The following is a 15552-nucleotide window of genomic DNA, read 5'->3' on the forward strand; positions in this document are numbered from 1 at the left end:
TTAGAGCAGGCCTGAAACCAGGCCCCTGCCTCAAAAGCTAGGAGTCAAGAATAGCTTCAGATTCTACCTCGTGGTGGTGGGTGGGTAGAAGACTCAGTCCAGGCTGACTTCCTGGAGGAGTAGGTCTAGATGTGGTCCCACTGGGACAGACAGCAGAGAGACTAGGGACTGTAGAGGAGAGGAGGGTGGGGCATCCAGGCGAATCTTAGACAAGCTTCCGGTTGTGTCGGAAACCGAGTTGTAATTGGCTTAAGCAGTGGCTTCCCATGTCTGAAAAGTCCAAGGGAGGGCTTCAGGCACAGTGGGGTCCAGAAGCTCTGGTGGTTTTGCTTGTTGAGAATCAAGTCCCACCGTCTCCTGGCTGTTTCCTCCAGGTCCCAACAGCTTCTCTAGCCTCACTGGGCTGGAAGGCAGGAACCTGTGGGGAACCCCAGACCATCTTGGCTTTGGGACATGTGATACCTGGAGATTTCTTCCCTGGAGTTCACTGATGCCTGCCAGCCCCCAGGGGTTCTGTGTGAGGTCTCAGTCTGGCAATAGGGGAAGGGACAGGATGGGATGCTGTTGGGGCTGAGGCCTGAAAAATGACAAGGACCTGTACACACAGATTGTCCTACCAACTTCTGGCCCCACCCCACCAGTCCCTTCCCCAACTCCAGACCCCTGCCCACCCCCACTCCTCCACTCCCGGGGCTGAGTCCTGGTGGGGGCCAGAGGGGAGGGGGTTCCTTACCAGATGGAAACAGGAGTGAGGTCGCACCCCCACCAGGAACCCAGAGACCCCCTGAAGGGACCTGTTTTCTCGTGGGAACCCCAGGGTCTTCAGGATCCTGGCGCGGGCGGCCCCTGGCGGCCACTTCCTCCAACAACTCGACCCTCCTTAACTTGGGAGACCCTGCACTGGGTGGTCGCAGGACCGCAGGTGGCGCCACCAGCCCGCTCTCAGCAGGTCACTGGGGGCGTCTCCACCGTGGACCCTGGGCACTTCTTAAGGACGAGCCTCCTCCTGCCCACCCCTCCTCTCTGCGGGGACTGCCCTACCCTCTCCACCGCCTCAGAAGCCACCCAACCCACAACCTGACCGTCTCCCTGCCGGTCCCCTGAGTTCATTTACATCACTGACAAGCCCAGTGGTGGCTTGGGCTTAATCTGGACAACATGCAACACAAATTTCTCCACCCCAAACCCATGTAACTGAGTTGTCCCCCCTCGGTTAACCTGTCGGGGGTTTTGTTGGTGGTTGCATTTGTGCGTTTTTATTGGTGGGTGGTTTTTGCCGAGCAAGGGATGAGCCCAGGGCCTTGTGCATGCTAGGCAAGCTCTGCCCCCCACTTCATCGCCAGGCTCCGGGCTCCTATTTTTTTTTTTTTTTTTTTTTTAAAGAGAGAGCGAGAGCGATAGAGAGAATTTTAAATATTTATTTTTTAGTTTTCGGCGCACACAACATCTTTGTTTGTATGTGGTGCTGAGGATCGAACCCGGGCCGCACGCATGCCAGGCGAGCGCGCTATGGCTTGAGCCACATCCCCAGCCCTCCGGGCTCCTATTTAAAAGGAAAAAAAGATGTTTGCTCCTGCCTGGTCTGGTGGCGCGCCTGTAATCCCGGCGAGGAGGCTGAAGGAGGATCGCCAGCCTCAAAAAGGGCTGGGGTGTGGCTCAGAGGTTAGGCGTCCCTGGGTTTAGTCCCCAGTAACGTTTATTAAGAGGCAGGGGCGGGGGATGTTCATTATAGAAAAAAAAAAGGAAACTCTGGAAAAAATAAGTAGATCCCTGGGACACCCCGCCCACAGGACTTGGCAGGGGCTTGTTGGATGAAGGCCAGTGTGGACGGTGTTCCCACAAAGGCTACTGCAGGGCTTCCGGCCCCTGGGCTGCTGGGCGCAGGGGCCTCCCCGAGTGGTGGCGCCTGCCCAGGCCGGGGCTCCATTTCCTTCCATTCTCCGCACCCCGCTTTGCCTTACGCCTTCTGAGTTCCTGGCGTTTCCTTACAACACTTCCCAAGGGTGAAATCAGCATGTCAAAGGTCACAGCATTTGCGAGGCCTCTCTGGCACAGATCGCAAGTTTCCACGACTTTGTTTTCCCTAACCGTGGTTATAATAGCCAACACTCAGGGCTTAAGTGAGTGCGCCCAGCCCTGTCCTAAGCGCTCTCACGCACAGCCTGACTGCACCTTTGTCATAACCCAGCAAAATAGGCACTGCCATTTCGTCCATGCAGCAGGTGGAGGCACAGAGAGGTTGAGCAACCTGCACATGCCTCACAGCTGGGATTCAAAGTCAGGACCCAGGTCTCAAGTGCAAAGTCCTCATATCTGATGCTGCCCTCAGGTGGGCTCCATCCTAACAGCCAAGTGAGGCCCATTGCGCAGTGAGGTGTTTGATTTCTTCAGCCGTTACCCTGGAGCCCTTCCAATATATATATATAAATTTTTAGTTGTAGATGAACACAATGCTTTTATTTTATTTATTTTTATGTGGTGCTGAGGACCGAACCCAGGGCCTCACACATGCCAGGCAAGTGCTCTGCCACTGAGCCACAACCCCAGCCCCCCTTCCAACATTTTAATATGACAGTCAGGCATATCCAGACTTGACAGTGCCTGAAGTTTTCCAAGACCCGAGTCGGTTCTATTTAGGAGAGATAATACCATGTTACAGATTCAGAAGGAGCAGGACCTTGGATGGGACTGTGAAGTGAGTGCCCAGAGGCCTTAGCTGCATCACAGCCTTACAGAAGATCCAAGATTTCCCCCCAGACTACTGGGGATTTTAAAAGTTTTTGGTGGTAACGGGGATTATCCCCATGACGCTCTACCACTGGGCCACACCCTCTGCCCTTTTTATTTTTTGAGATAGTCTAAGTGGCCATGGCTGGCCCTGAACTTGTGATACTTCAGACTGTGATCTAGGGATGCATCCAAGGAAAATTTTTCAAATAGCAGAGTTGAGAGAATTTCCTGAGAACACCCTCTGTCCAGCAACTGGGTTCCTGATTCCCTTGTTAATATTTGCTCCCTGTCCTGTCTGCAGCTGTCCAGCCGGGCCACCCGTTCATTGTCTGATGCGTGTCAAAGGAAGCTGCAGACCCAGGGGCATTACAGTCCCAAGGTCATCAACAGCGCCCTGTCCTTGCAGCTCTTGGGTTGATGCAGAATCCAGACGGGTGAAGTGCACGTACGTGCGCCTCTGCTGCGGACCCTCACGTTCCGCACGCAGGGAACAGACGCATTTCCCCCCGCAGTTATACAGCAAGGTTTCCTGAGGACACTGCGTGTCCAGGCCGCAGGACTCGTCCTTGAGTGTCTGTGGCCACCCCCATGGCACCACCTCTGGCCAGAGGCTTCCTCCCCTTCCCGCGAGCTCATTCCCATGTGCACTTCCAGGTGAGAGACCGCAATCCACCCCCAGCAGGGCCTAGAGGCTCTCCCTTCCTTCTGTGTGCTGCTGGGCAAGGGCTTGACCAGTACCCTCGGCCCCGAAGGCTTTCATTGTCACTTCCACCCACTACCCCTGCCACCTGTCCCACCCCACTCAAACAGAGAGCTGTTTTCTTATCTGTAAAACATTTTTTTTTGTACTTTTTTTTTAGGTATAGATGGACACAAAATCTTTCTTTATTTATTTATTTTTCTCTGGTGCCGAGGATGGAACCCGGTGCCTCACACGTGCTAGGCAAACGCTCTGCCACTGAGCCACAGCCCTGGCCTCACAGAACATCCCTCTTTATTGAAAATGGGAGCGGGGGAGGAACAGCAGAAATAGCCCCTTAAAGTCACAATACTCTGTGGCATGTGGTAGAGGAAGAGGGAAGCCCTGCCTTCTTTCACCTCATCCATTTCTTTTATAAACTGCTTGTTCTGTTTTATAAATATCTTGTCCTGGAGAAACCTTCTCAAAGACCACAATAGAACAGGGAAAGACTAGCAGAAAACACTGAACACTTCTGCTTGACAAAAGACACTATATACAAAGGAGGAAAAGCAGCCTGGGGGGAATGTTTGTAATATGTATGATACTGTTCAGATCCACCACAAATAAAGTTACTTCAAATAAACAAATGCAAACATCCCTGGAGGAAAATGGTCAAAAGGTCTGAACCAGCACAGAGGAGGAAATACAGATGGCCAGTGATCGTGAAGAAACACTCAACTTCATTGATAACAGGCACAGCAAAGTCACACCATAGGAAAACTGCCGGGATACAGATGGGCTCTGTGCAGTTGGAGAGGAGGACTCCTGCTCAGCCTATCTGGAGAGCACCTGAGCCAAACTGAACGACCTGTGGCCGACACACAGCAGCCCAGAGGTCCACTTCCAGGTGGTCATCCTATGGCACAGAGAAAGGGCAGGACACCAAGGCTCACCCCAGCATCACAAGGAGCCGAGACAGGGCCCGGCACAGGTGAGTCATGTGTGCACCCCACAGGAGGGGATTCCAGGCAGTTGTGAGAAAGGACAAGGACCCCCTGCCATGTCCAGATACTGAGAGGCCCCCAGATGCACAGTGAGCTCGGGACACTTCCTGGAAACTGAAAGGTCTCGTGCAGGTGACTAAATCAAACCCCAGCGAGCAGAATCTCCAGGCAGTGCAGCAGCAGGCACTCCAAGGAATGGCAGGCAGAGGCCAGGTGACAGCCGCATTGTGACCGTGACTTAGAAACAGAGTAGTTTGTCCTGCAGAATGCAGGGTTTAAACATCTCTCAAAAGAATAGGAGCAGGGGTTGCACAGTGCCACATGCCTGTGACCCAGTGACTCCAGACTCAGGACACTTTTGTGGTTCTATTTTTAGGATTTTTCTTGGGGTGGGGTGCACAGGGATCGAACCCAAGGGTGCCTGACCACTAAGCACGCCTTTCCTGAGCACCATGGTGTCTGGCTGGCTCTGTAGGGAGAGCAGCAGTTGCACCCGGCAGCTGGGTCACCTGGACCCAACCACACCCGGCTGGACGTGATCACACCTGCCCTGCTGCCTGCCACCCTGGTCTCCCTCCTCCACCCCGCATGCCTTTCATCATGCCTCAAACACAGCATGTGTCCTCCACTCTGCCTCCCTCCCCACTCCACCTCATTGACCACCGGTTTGCTTTGCCTCCACGTGAGAAGACATCTGGCCCTTGAATTGGGACTGTCCTGGCAAATGCCAGTTTCATTCTTCATGGCTGAGCAATACTCTACTGTGTACATGCACACATCCCCTTGATCCACTCATCTACCGATAGCTACCTGGATTGGCTCCATAATTTAGCTGCTGTGATGTGTTCATCTCTTCACCTATGAAATGGAAATGCTTGTAGCCCCTTAACCAGCAGCAGTGATGCTTCACTACATTAATTTACCTGCTCAAGAACAGCGCAGGGCCCAGCAGCTCAGGAGGCTGAGATAGGAGGATCGAGAGTTCAAAGCCAGCCTCAGCAAGAGCGAGACGCTAAGCAACTGAGACCATAAATTCAAAAATTGGGTTGGGGATATGGCTCAGTGGTCAAGTGCCCCTGAGTTCAATCCCTGGTACCACCTTCCCCGCAAGAGCACAGGGGCTCAGCCTCCCCCTCCCCAACAGCAGCTGAGCACCACAGAGCAGGGGCCCTAGCTCAGCACAGCAGGAGTGGCCACCCGCAGTGCCAGCCAGACCTGCAGCTTGGCCTGCCCCTTACCTCCCACCTCCAGTTTTCTCTGGTGCTGGGCTTGTGTCTGCCACCAGTCACATGTGGCTGTCTGTCTGAGGCTCCGCATCTTCTCCAATGGCTGATGGCCTGAAGAGCCTGGGTCTGCACCAGGCTTTGGTGGAAAATAACACTATGGACCCAACCCCCCCCCCCCCCCCCCCCCCCCCCGTGCGCGGAGGGGGATGTGCAGAGACTGCAGGGAGGGGAGCTCAGAGGCGGAAGAAAGCCATGCAGCCCTGGGGCGGTTGGAGAGGCTTTATTTTTTTCACAACTGGGGCCTGAATCTGCTTTACCACTGAGAAGCATCCCCAGCTCTTTATTTTTTGAGACAGTCTTGCTAAGTTGCTGAGGCTGGCTTAGAACTTGAGATCCTCCTTCTCAGCCTCCTGAGCCACTGGGATCACAGACAGGCGGGTATGTGTGGCTCAGAGGTGCTTCACTGAGGAGCAGGGTGCTGGCATCAGCCGCTATAACCTGCAGACAGAGGAGAGAGGCTGAGGGAAGATGGGGGGGTCCCACATCCTTGCCTACTCAATGCACCTTTGGCGACCCACACGCCCACACTTGGAGTTCAGATGCTGTGCTGATCCTCTTTCAGGCCTGGCCAAGGGAGTCTGGGTTTGGCAAGGGCCCTGGGACTGGCAAATGCCCCAGGAAGAAAGGCCCCTTTGGGTTCAAGTAAATGAAAACCATTTCGGTCCCAGCCAGAACCCAGCCTGTCCCCTCCCCCGGGAAAGGGAGCTGCTCACTGGATCTCGCGGAACGCCCGCTTCTCCACCAGCTTCACTTTGTACTTGCGCTTGAACCTGGAGAAAGGATGGGGACATTAGGGAAGATGAGGGACCAGCAACCTCACCACGCTCAGGGTCCCACCCCCTGCCCCAGCAGCTGAGCCCGTACTTGGCCCGCTCCCGAGGCTCTATCATGTTCCTCCTCTGGAAGCTCTTGAAGCGGTCACGCAGGATGTGGCCTTCGGGCTGCAGGAAGAGAGGGAGCTTCAGCAGGAGGCAGACCTCCACTGCTCGAAGGCAGGGCCAGCCAAAGGCCAGGCGCTGCACCTGGCCCCATGGTGGGTCTGGGTCAGCAGGAAGGGGCTGGAGGGGAAGCGGAAGAGGAAACACCAGTCCCAGAAAACAAGGGGGCAAAGGCCGGGCCAGAGAGAAGGTGTCACTAAGGCAGCCCCCCTGGCTGCAGCCCCCAGGCCAGGCCAGGCCTCCTAGGGCTCCTGGCTTAGGGAGGGGCCAGGCAGGTTTGGAGCAGGGGAGGGACAGGTCTGTCTTGAGCTTCAGGAAGACCCCACAGGACTAAAGAGGGTGAGGGGATCCAACAAGAATCAGGCTGGACCAAAAGACTCTGAGGGTCACTGGCCCCAGCCGTCACCTGCCCCCCACCAGAACCTCGTGCCCTCAGCCCCCAGGCAACGGCCCAGCCGGCCCAGCCCAAGGGCAGCCAAGGTGTCGCCCATAGCCCCTGGGGGCACGGGGAGCAAGGATGGTGTCATCATTGGGCACGGGCTCCAGAGCACCACGCTGGCCGTGGGCAGGTACCTTCAGGGTCCTGAGCGAGCCGGACAGTTCATCGCTGAGCTGCACGTCAATGTCAGGAGCCTGGTACCTGGGAACGTGGGAATACAGGGCACGGATGGGTTATACTCCAGCAGGCCCAGAAACCCCAGTCCAAAGCCTCCTGGGGCAATCGGGCCTCAGGGGACACAGTGTGGAGGGATGGCAGTCTCCCAGGTGTTCCTGTGCCAGGGCGTCCCAACCTCCCTAAGCGGAGCCCTGGCCTCACTTGAGCCGCCCCAGCCTGCGGGGCTTGTCCGCCTCGGCCAGCCGCCGAATCCGCCGCTGCTCCCGTCGCCTTGCCAGCTCTGCCAGCCGCTGGGCCACCTGTGCCTTGATCCCACGCAGCCTGAAGAGCTCCTGGTGCCTGAGCCGGGCAGCCCGCAGCGCCACCTGCTGCACCCTCTGGGGGCAGGGGTCAGACTCACCATGTGCCCCACCAGGCCCTCCAAGCCCACGGCCCAGCCTCTCCTGTCGCCTCCATGCCCGTCAGTGTCCCTCACGTCCCTCACTAGTTGTGCTCCGGAATCACCTCCAACGTCCTCTCTGGCTCTCAATCCCTGCCATGAGTCCAGGCAGGGGCTGCACCCTGCTCGATGCCCTGCTGCCCCTCCCCAGGGTGGCTAGACAGTCCCAGCTGAGACAGTGGGTGAGGCCCTAGACAGCAGAACCTGCAGGCCCAGGGCAGAGGAGGGGAGGCCAGGGCAGGTAAGCAGAGGAGTCCAGGAGGGGCCGGGGCAGGGCTCACCAGCCTCCGCGCAGCCTTCTCCCGTCGCCGCTGCTGCTCTGTTTTCTTCTCCACGGAGGGCAGGCGGCCAGGTGCCTGCGAGGTCTCGGCGCCTCCGGCCTCCGGCTCCTCAACCGTGTCCTGCTCGGCCTCCCCGTCAGACTCCTCCAACAGCCCCTCGCACAGCTCCCGGAAGGTAGACGCCTGGGGAGGGGGCCAGGTCAGGAGCTGCGCGGGGGTAGGGGGTAGGGGGCAGGGGCGGGTGGGGGCGGGGCGGGCTGCGCTCACCTGGGTGGCCGCCTGCTCTGTGGCGGGCAGGGCCAGCCTGCGCTCCAGCTTTCCAGCCTCTTTCTCACGCTGCAGCTCCACTTCATGGGCCGCCAAGAGCAGGGCCTGGAGAGAGACATGAGGACCCAGGGCTCCTGCAAGTCCCAAGCCCTGCTCCAGCCCCGCCCCATGCTCAGGCCCCTGCCACTCCCAAGGGGCTCTAACCGACCCTCCCACCTGCCGTCCCTTCTGCGGCTGCTACACACTAGAATTTCACCAAAATAAAATGTCCACAATAAACAGGCTCCTAGGCCAGGAAGAGTGGGGATGCCTGAGTCTAGGGGAGGCGGGGACAAGGTGGCAACAGCAAATGGGCGGTCAGCTTCTTGCAGGGGTGATGGATGCACGCCCCTCCACCCTCCCCCCACATGCATTTTCCTGGGACGTCCTCTCTTCGTGGTTGGCGGAGAGGCCGCCTGACAACTGGACACCTCCCAGCACGGGTTCTGCACCTGGAGCAGTGACCCTGAGGTCCCTAGCACCCTGTCCCTGAGAGGTGCCCCTCCAGGGAGCACGAAAGGGGCTTTGTCACCTTGGCTCACAATATCTGTGCTCCAACAAATGACTGGGAAGTGAACCTGAACTCAGGCAGATCTCCCCGCTGCCACGCTGCCTGTCTTTGGATCTGAGGCCTTGGCATCTACGTCTAGGACTTCCCTCCTAAAAAGTGCTGGGTCCCCACCTCGGGCCTCTGCACACACTGTTCCTGCCGCCTGGAAAGCCTACTCCTCTCCTCAGCCTTCTGAGTGCAGACACCCCCCTTCCAGGCTGCCCCGGCTGGGCAAGGGCCATACTCCCAGCCCCAGCCACCCTGGGTCACTGCTGTCTAGGAACAGACCTCAGAGGGCTCTTGGTCTCATCCAAGTCCCCAGTGCCACCCAGCACAGGGCTGGCACGGCACAGTGACCGAGTAGCAGAGCTAGACCTAGAAGGGCCGGGCTGGGGCCTGCACCCACCTGGTGGTCCTCGAAGGTCGGGTTGTAGGAGGCTCCTGCAGGTGTCACCTCCACAGCAGGTGCCGGGGAGGGCTTGATGTGGAGACGAGGTGGCCGCTGAAGGAAGGTAAGGCCAAGGCAGGCTGAGGCCCAGGCTGAGGCCTGAAGGTGTCCCTCAAAACTCACACTGAAGCCTAACTGCCCATGTGATGACATGAGGTGGCAGGGCCTTCAGGAGGTGAGCGAGTCCCAGAGTGACTCCTCCTAGAGGGGCTTCACCAGCGTCCCCCCTTCACCTTCCGCCTGCCGGGGTGAAGACTAGGCTTCAAGATTCCCCCACGAGGCAGAGACCAGCCCCCACCAGACACCAGACCTGCTGCCGCCTCCGTCCTAGGCTCTCAGCCTCTACACTGCAAGCAATAAACCTCTATCCCTTGTTCATCACCCAGCCTCCAGGGTTCTGTCATAGCAGCACCAACGGACCAAACAGCCCGGGAGGCCTGGCGCTTGCAACCTCACGTCCCACAGTGCTGGGCCCCAGGCCCAGGAGGGCAGGGCTGCAGCTGCCTGGCTACGCGGCCTGTGGGACCCAGCATCTCCAGTGGCGAACAGATGTCCTGGGGGCAAGGGAGCTGCCCGCAGGCAGGATTGTCAGCTCTCCAGGTGACAGGCCACATGGTGTTGTCCCCTGGGGTGGAAGTTCTTAGTGGCATCACTACACCTCCAGCTGTGCCACAGAGGCTTGAGCGCCCCCCTCCGGCAGAGCAAGGCACAGCGGAAAAATGCTTTCTAGAGTCTTGTTGCTCATTGTGGTCAGAGAACCCCAGGGGAGCCCGGAGCTCGTAGGGAATGTGAGCCACCAGGACCTGCGTTTTCACAAGGCCACTTGTGATTCAAGTGCCCCCTGCACTCTCCAGGAGTGCTTGCTCCTCCTTTCTATTAGGTCTGTGTCCCAGGAAAGGTCACTGGTCACAAGAAAAGGGTCAAGTGGATGCCATGCGAGCTCTCTACACCCAGCCCCTGTGAAACTGCTGCTTCTGTCCTGGAACTCTGTCCTGGTCCCCACCAGCCCACACTGGCTCAGAAACCACGGAATAACTTTGGCTCCGGTGAACCTGGCCCCTCGCGCTCACCCAGTGCCTGGACTGCTCTGCGTCCTGCAGGAAACCCTCTGGTGGCCTCCCCAACCCCAGTCACAACAACCCCGCCACCTGGCCTGCAGCCCTCCACTGCACTGGCCTCCTCCAGGCTCCTTCCTGCACAGTGCCTGTCCTGCCTGGTGGCCTGTGCACCTGCTGGCCAGCAGTCTCTGCTGGCGCCGTCCCCCTCCGCGTCCCTAAGCCGCTGGCACTGTTCCAGCAAAGCTTCCCGACTCCAACCCATCGCCCGACCTCCCACCCCTCCCAGATCTTGGTGCCATGGGCAGCCCACGCACAGAGATACCACCCGGGAGGAGGGTGCCGCACCCTCAGCCTCTACAGGCTCCTGTGCCTGCACTACTGCGCCCAGCAGGAAGCCGACACCTGTCACCTGAATGAAGCTGTACCCCAAGATTTAGTTCCTGGCTCCTAATACTCAGCATCTCCTTCTCCAGTACAGACGGCCACAAAATAATAATGCCCAATGTGATGGCCACAGTGGCTCCACGTCACCTCTAAATTCCCCAACTGCCCCGTGAACTAAGCCCGTCTGCTGTCTGCAGGTGAGAAAGGACGCAGCACATCAGCCAGGCTGGAGCTGGGACAGCAGGCAGGAGCCTGGTCACCTGGATGGCAGGCACTGAGGCTGAGACGGAGACTGCTGCCAGGAAGCAGAGGGCTCCTGCCACTCCCACTCCGCCCCCGCCCCCCAGCCGCCTTCCCCTCCTCACCCTCACTCCCTTTCCTCACCCTCACTCCCTTCTTCTTGGTCTGCTCCAGGAAGAAGGCATCCTGGCCCTCCAGCGGCTTGTCCAGAGGGTCTGCAGAGACAGCGAGCAGCTCTGGGGCTTCTGGCATTGGGACCCCCAGGGCCTCCCTCCAACCCCTCCTCATTTCCAAAAAATGGCTCTGACGCTCAGGTGAGGAAAAGAGATTCACAAACACCAAGCCAGCCCACCGCCAGATTGGGTTCAGGAAATGACCCTAAGCCCAGGCTGAGGCGCGAGACCCCACAACTGCAGAAAGGGGAGCACAGGGGAGAGGGCACCACTTCAGGGTGCTCAGCTCTGCTGGGGCAGCCCTTGGACGCAGTGCTCCCGTGCAGCACGCAAACCACACAACTGTCCATGTCAGTCCCAGCCCTGTTAGCAGGTGACACCGAGAACACTCACTGTCCGGGGCCCAGAGGTCATAGAAGGGCCGCTGGATGGTGTCCTCAGGCCCAGGCTTGGTCTTGGCCACAGGAGGGTTGAGAAGCCGGGCCTGGGCCCTGCGCACGTCCCGGGGCAGCTCGCCCTGCTTCGCCAGCTTCTCCCATAGCTGCTCCTTCCGCCGGAGTTTCTTGGCATTGGGGACCTGGTGAGCGAGGATGCTGCGGGGGGCAGGAAGCAGCAGAGGGCAGCAGGTTGGAGAGGCTCCTGCCACCCAGGCAGCCCCTGCCCAGCCCTCCCCAGAGGCACTGCACCTCCCGCCCTTCAGAGGCCTCTTCCCAGCCATGCTCCTGAGCTTGACCGAACAACGCAAGAACCCTGCCCTGGACGTCCCCTGGCACCTCACACCTGCCAGGTTAAAACTCACCTCGGCATCACCTGTCCCCTCTTCAGTGCTGCCTGACCCGCCCCTAGCCAAGCTCCCAGACTCCCCACACCAGCCCTGTCCCCTAGCCAGGTCCAGACTGTTCCTCATGGCATGGCCCCAGCAACCTAGCCAGCCTCCTTCTCCAGTCCCCTAAAACCCAAGTCCGACCCTAACCAACTTCCCCAACACTCCACCCCCAGGAAGTCCCTCAAGGCCAGTCTCTGGCAGAAGGATGGAACTAAGTGTTGGTAGAACACTTACTCTTTGGGGGCAGGGATCTTGGATGTGTTCTCAAGGACAAGGTCCACCCGCAGGGGTTTCTGGAGGAGCAGCGATTTCTTCTGGACCCGAGTCTTCTTCCTTTTCCGCTCTGGAGTGGAAGAAGAAGGGATGGAGGCCTCAGACTCCCCCACTGCCCAAGACCAGCCTCCCCAACCCCATTTCAGCTCCATAGGAGCCACAGGCTTGCAACCCACACTATCCCAGGGCACACCCAGAGGACCCCAGACTCCCAGGCAAGGGAAGAGCCCCCAAAGGTAGGGCCCAGAGTGGCCAAGTCCTGACCCTCACTATACCCACATCCTGGGCCAGCATAGGCAGGTTGGGGACACAGGAGGAGTCACATCCACAGCCCCACATTGAGAGGCTCCAGGTGCAGCCAGAAAAGGGCCACAGAACTAAAGAGAGCAGTCAAGTGACACTGAGGTGTAGGGAGCACCCAAAGGCGTATTCAGGACCCAGTACGGCCCTGCAGTGTCCTCTGCTGTTTCCTTCAAAGGCCAACCAGCAAAAGTAAGACTAAAGCAAAACATAGCAGGCACTGCACCTTTCACAACCCCTGAGGCTACAGAGGGGGGCTCCTCCCCTGGGCTTCCTCAGTGAGGACCCCACTATGCGCCATAGCAATGTGCTCATTACAGAAGCACGACAAGGATCCCTGGGTGCTCACGGTACTACCATCTTCTCTGTCTTTTTTGTGGTTCTGGGGATGAAGCCGAGGGCCTCACACGTGCCAGGCAAGTGCTCTGCCTGAGCTCCAGATCCAGCCTCCGTGTGTGTCTTCTCTGCTTCCTAAAGGTTTCCTGCTCACCACAACAGGCCCATAGGCCCCTGATGACCATCCCATCCTCGGACTGATGTCCCCACCTCTGTAAAAGTGACTCTGTAAACAACCACCTTCACCTGCTCATTCAAAGCCCCTGTGCTTCAAAGCAGCTCCTTTCATTATCTTTTGCTAACTGAAAAGGGTCCTGTTTCCATTGAATAGACCCTTGACCTCTCACAAGTTCACTGGGGACATCATGCTGTTACAGTAGCTTTCTCCCTTGCTCAGGAAAACTAACTGCCCTCATTAAAGCAGGTCACGTATTTTTTTATATCCCTTTTTTTAAAAAAACTTATTTACTTGTTCTAACTTTTCATACATAGCAGCAGAATGCATTTCAATTCATTGTACACACAGAGCACAATTTTTCATTTCTCCAGTTGCACACAACATGTACTTAGGATAGTGACGTCCATTTCATTCCACCATCTTTCCTACCAGGCCACATATAAAAATTTGTTTTTCTACATAACTGATGTAATCCCTATTACTCATCAAAGCAATCCCCAATCCACTCTCAGTCCACTTGTTAAAGCAGGTCCCAACCACGATGCTTGCTGGCAAATTAAAGTAAGCATGTTACCTAGTGTTTAAAATACATCTTTTTGTTCTTACAAAACCTCATCTTACTAACTAAAACAGATCTTTTTCTTTTTTTGGTACCGGGGAACTGAACCCAGGGGTGCTTAACCACTGAGTCACACCTAGCCCCCCCCCCTTTTTAATAAAAAAAAAAAAAAATCAAGACAGTGTCTCAGGTTGCTTAAGGCTTCGTTAAATTGCTGAGTTTGGCTGTGAATTTGTGATTCTCCTGCCTCAGCCTCCCAAGTTGCTGGGATTACAGGCATGTGTCACTGGCTCCGGCTCAGATCTGATTTAAAGTAGGCAGCATGACTGACTTTTCTGCAGCTAACAGAAGACAACTTATCAAAGCAAACTCTACCTGGCTTACCTGTGCATTGAGAACAATGATAGCAAAGAAAGGAAAGGAAAGGAAAGAAAAGAAAAAGCTTTTCACAACGCTGGGATGGAACCATCAGGATAGTGCTGGAACACTGGGCTACATCCTCAGCCTCCCCCACATTGTCTTCTTTTCACCCATCCAAAATGCTCTCCTTCAAGTTGAAATCTGAGCAGGTGTTTGCCTTCACACAGATCTTCTCAGAAGCTCGAGGCCACATAACAGTCAACGGTAGTCCTGCTGCACAAAAGCCCACCTCACCTTTCTCCTTGGAGCCAGTGTCCACGAAGAACAGTTTTTCATCAGGGGCCTCTGACACTAAGCCACTGGGGGACAGAAATGCAGACCATCAGTCAAAGTTGTGAGGAAGAGAACAGCTTTAAAATCTCGGGGTTCAGCATCCTCATTCAAGCCTCCTCTTCCCGCCGTGGGGCGCTTTGGGCCTTGCCCCTCCGTTTCCAGAGCCTGATATTTAAAATGCACCAAGCTAGGGTGGGTTCATGGGACCTACTTCTACTAAAAAGTTAATTACTGCTCACTAAATTCGAATTTAATTGGGGGTCCTGTATTCTTACTTAGGAAATTTGGTAACTCGCGCGCAACCTGGGGCAGGTTCCCCAGCCCCCCGGAAGCCGCCCAAGCACACTCGGCCTCGCACTGGGCCCAGCTCCCGGAAGTTCCGCCCCACATACCCGGTCGTGCGCTCCTGTAGCCGCACGTCCTCCAGGAACTGATCAACTTCCAGCCCCAGCGGCTCCTGAGCGAGTCGCCGCCAGCCCCGCTTCTTATTTCTTGGGCCCCGCCGTCGCCGCCTCAGCGCCGGGTCCACCGACGTGGGTCGCAGGCCCAGGAAGCCAGAATCAGCATTGCTTTTCGAGCAGTGTCTGGCACGATCGCCATTGCTTCCTGCCGCCATCTTGTTAAAGGAAGTACTCAGTTGCGGATGCCCAGAAATCCGGTTCGGATCTTGCGCGGGCAGCTCTCCCGGCCTCTCCTATTACGCACTTCCTGTGACAGCCATCTTGGTAAAGCGGTAGGGGAGAGAAAGGGGCGTGGAGCCTGCCATCTTGGTACAGGATAAATGGCTCTTTTCTCCTCCAGTCTTTGCAACAAAATCTGCCGGTTCCTAGTTGCGGGAAGCGGGTTATAAGTTCTTGACTCTTGTCCTAAGCAAAACATCTTTCCCGACCGCCCAAGGTCTGATGATGATTGTTATTTTTTTGGTAATAGAGATGGAACCCGGGGAACTTAACAACTGAGCTACATCACCAGCTCTTTTTATTTTTTTTAAATTTTGAGACAGTGTCTCACTGAGTTTCTAAGGCTGGTTTTGAACTTGTGCAATCTTCCTGCCTCAGCCTCCAGAGCTGCTGGGAAGTGAGGATGGCCTTAGGCCTGAGCCTAAGCAACTCCATTTTAAAACCTGCAGTCTCATCAGGCACGCCTAATGGAGCCCTCCAGTATGGCCCTCAGGCACAAACAAGTCACTTCACCTCACCCTGATAAACTCAGAGTCTAGTCTCTGGCTGGCTGTCTGTCTTCTGCTGATAAG

The 15552-nt window shown here is 56.8% G+C and overlaps 1 protein-coding gene and 1 non-coding gene across 3 annotated transcripts; both read right to left on the reverse strand.

Annotated features, from left to right (window-relative positions):
• Positions 1–5906: 5906 nt before the first annotated feature.
• On the reverse strand, positions 5907–14945 carry Nop53 (NOP53 ribosome biogenesis factor). 2 transcript variants are annotated; one of them, XM_076838967.1, is made up of 13 exons: positions 14693–14945; positions 14262–14326; positions 12196–12304; positions 11529–11728; positions 11107–11177; positions 9239–9334; positions 8244–8348; positions 7977–8159; positions 7458–7633; positions 7214–7280; positions 6567–6643; positions 6416–6472; positions 5907–6140 (listed from the first exon to the last, which is right to left on the reverse strand). In XM_076838967.1, the coding sequence occupies exons 1-13, from the start codon at positions 14914–14916 to the stop codon at positions 6134–6136; spliced, it is 1437 nt and encodes a 478-aa protein (XP_076695082.1). In that variant the 5' UTR covers positions 14917–14945; the 3' UTR covers positions 5907–6133. The 2 variants fall into 2 exon arrangements, with proteins under 2 accessions (XP_076695082.1, XP_076695083.1); XM_076838968.1 differs by lacking the exon at positions 5907–6140 and having other exon boundaries at positions 6412–6472.
• LOC143384607 (small nucleolar RNA SNORD23) lies at positions 7068–7176 on the reverse strand. Its single transcript, XR_013089398.1, has one exon. It is a non-coding gene; the product is annotated as a small nucleolar RNA SNORD23 (small nucleolar RNA).
• Positions 14946–15552: the final 607 nt, after the last annotated feature.

Source organism: Callospermophilus lateralis, chromosome 18 (assembly GCF_048772815.1).
Source record: "Callospermophilus lateralis isolate mCalLat2 chromosome 18, mCalLat2.hap1, whole genome shotgun sequence".
Taxonomy (NCBI): domain Eukaryota; kingdom Metazoa; phylum Chordata; class Mammalia; order Rodentia; family Sciuridae; genus Callospermophilus; species Callospermophilus lateralis.

Excerpts from the sequence above, each read along its gene's own strand:
- Nop53 (XM_076838967.1), bottom strand. The coding sequence starts at position 14,916 with ATGGCGGCAGGAAGCAATGGCGATCGTGCCAGACACTGCTCGAAAAGC. Across the intron at positions 11,178-11,528 it reads TGACCTCTGGGCCCCGGACA|ACCCTCTGGACAAGCCGCTG; the intron begins GTGAGTGTTCTC and ends CTGTCTCTGCAG. Across the intron at positions 6,473-6,566 it reads GAGCCTCGGGAGCGGGCCAA|GTTCAAGCGCAAGTACAAAG; the intron begins GTACGGGCTCAG and ends TCCTTTCTCCAG.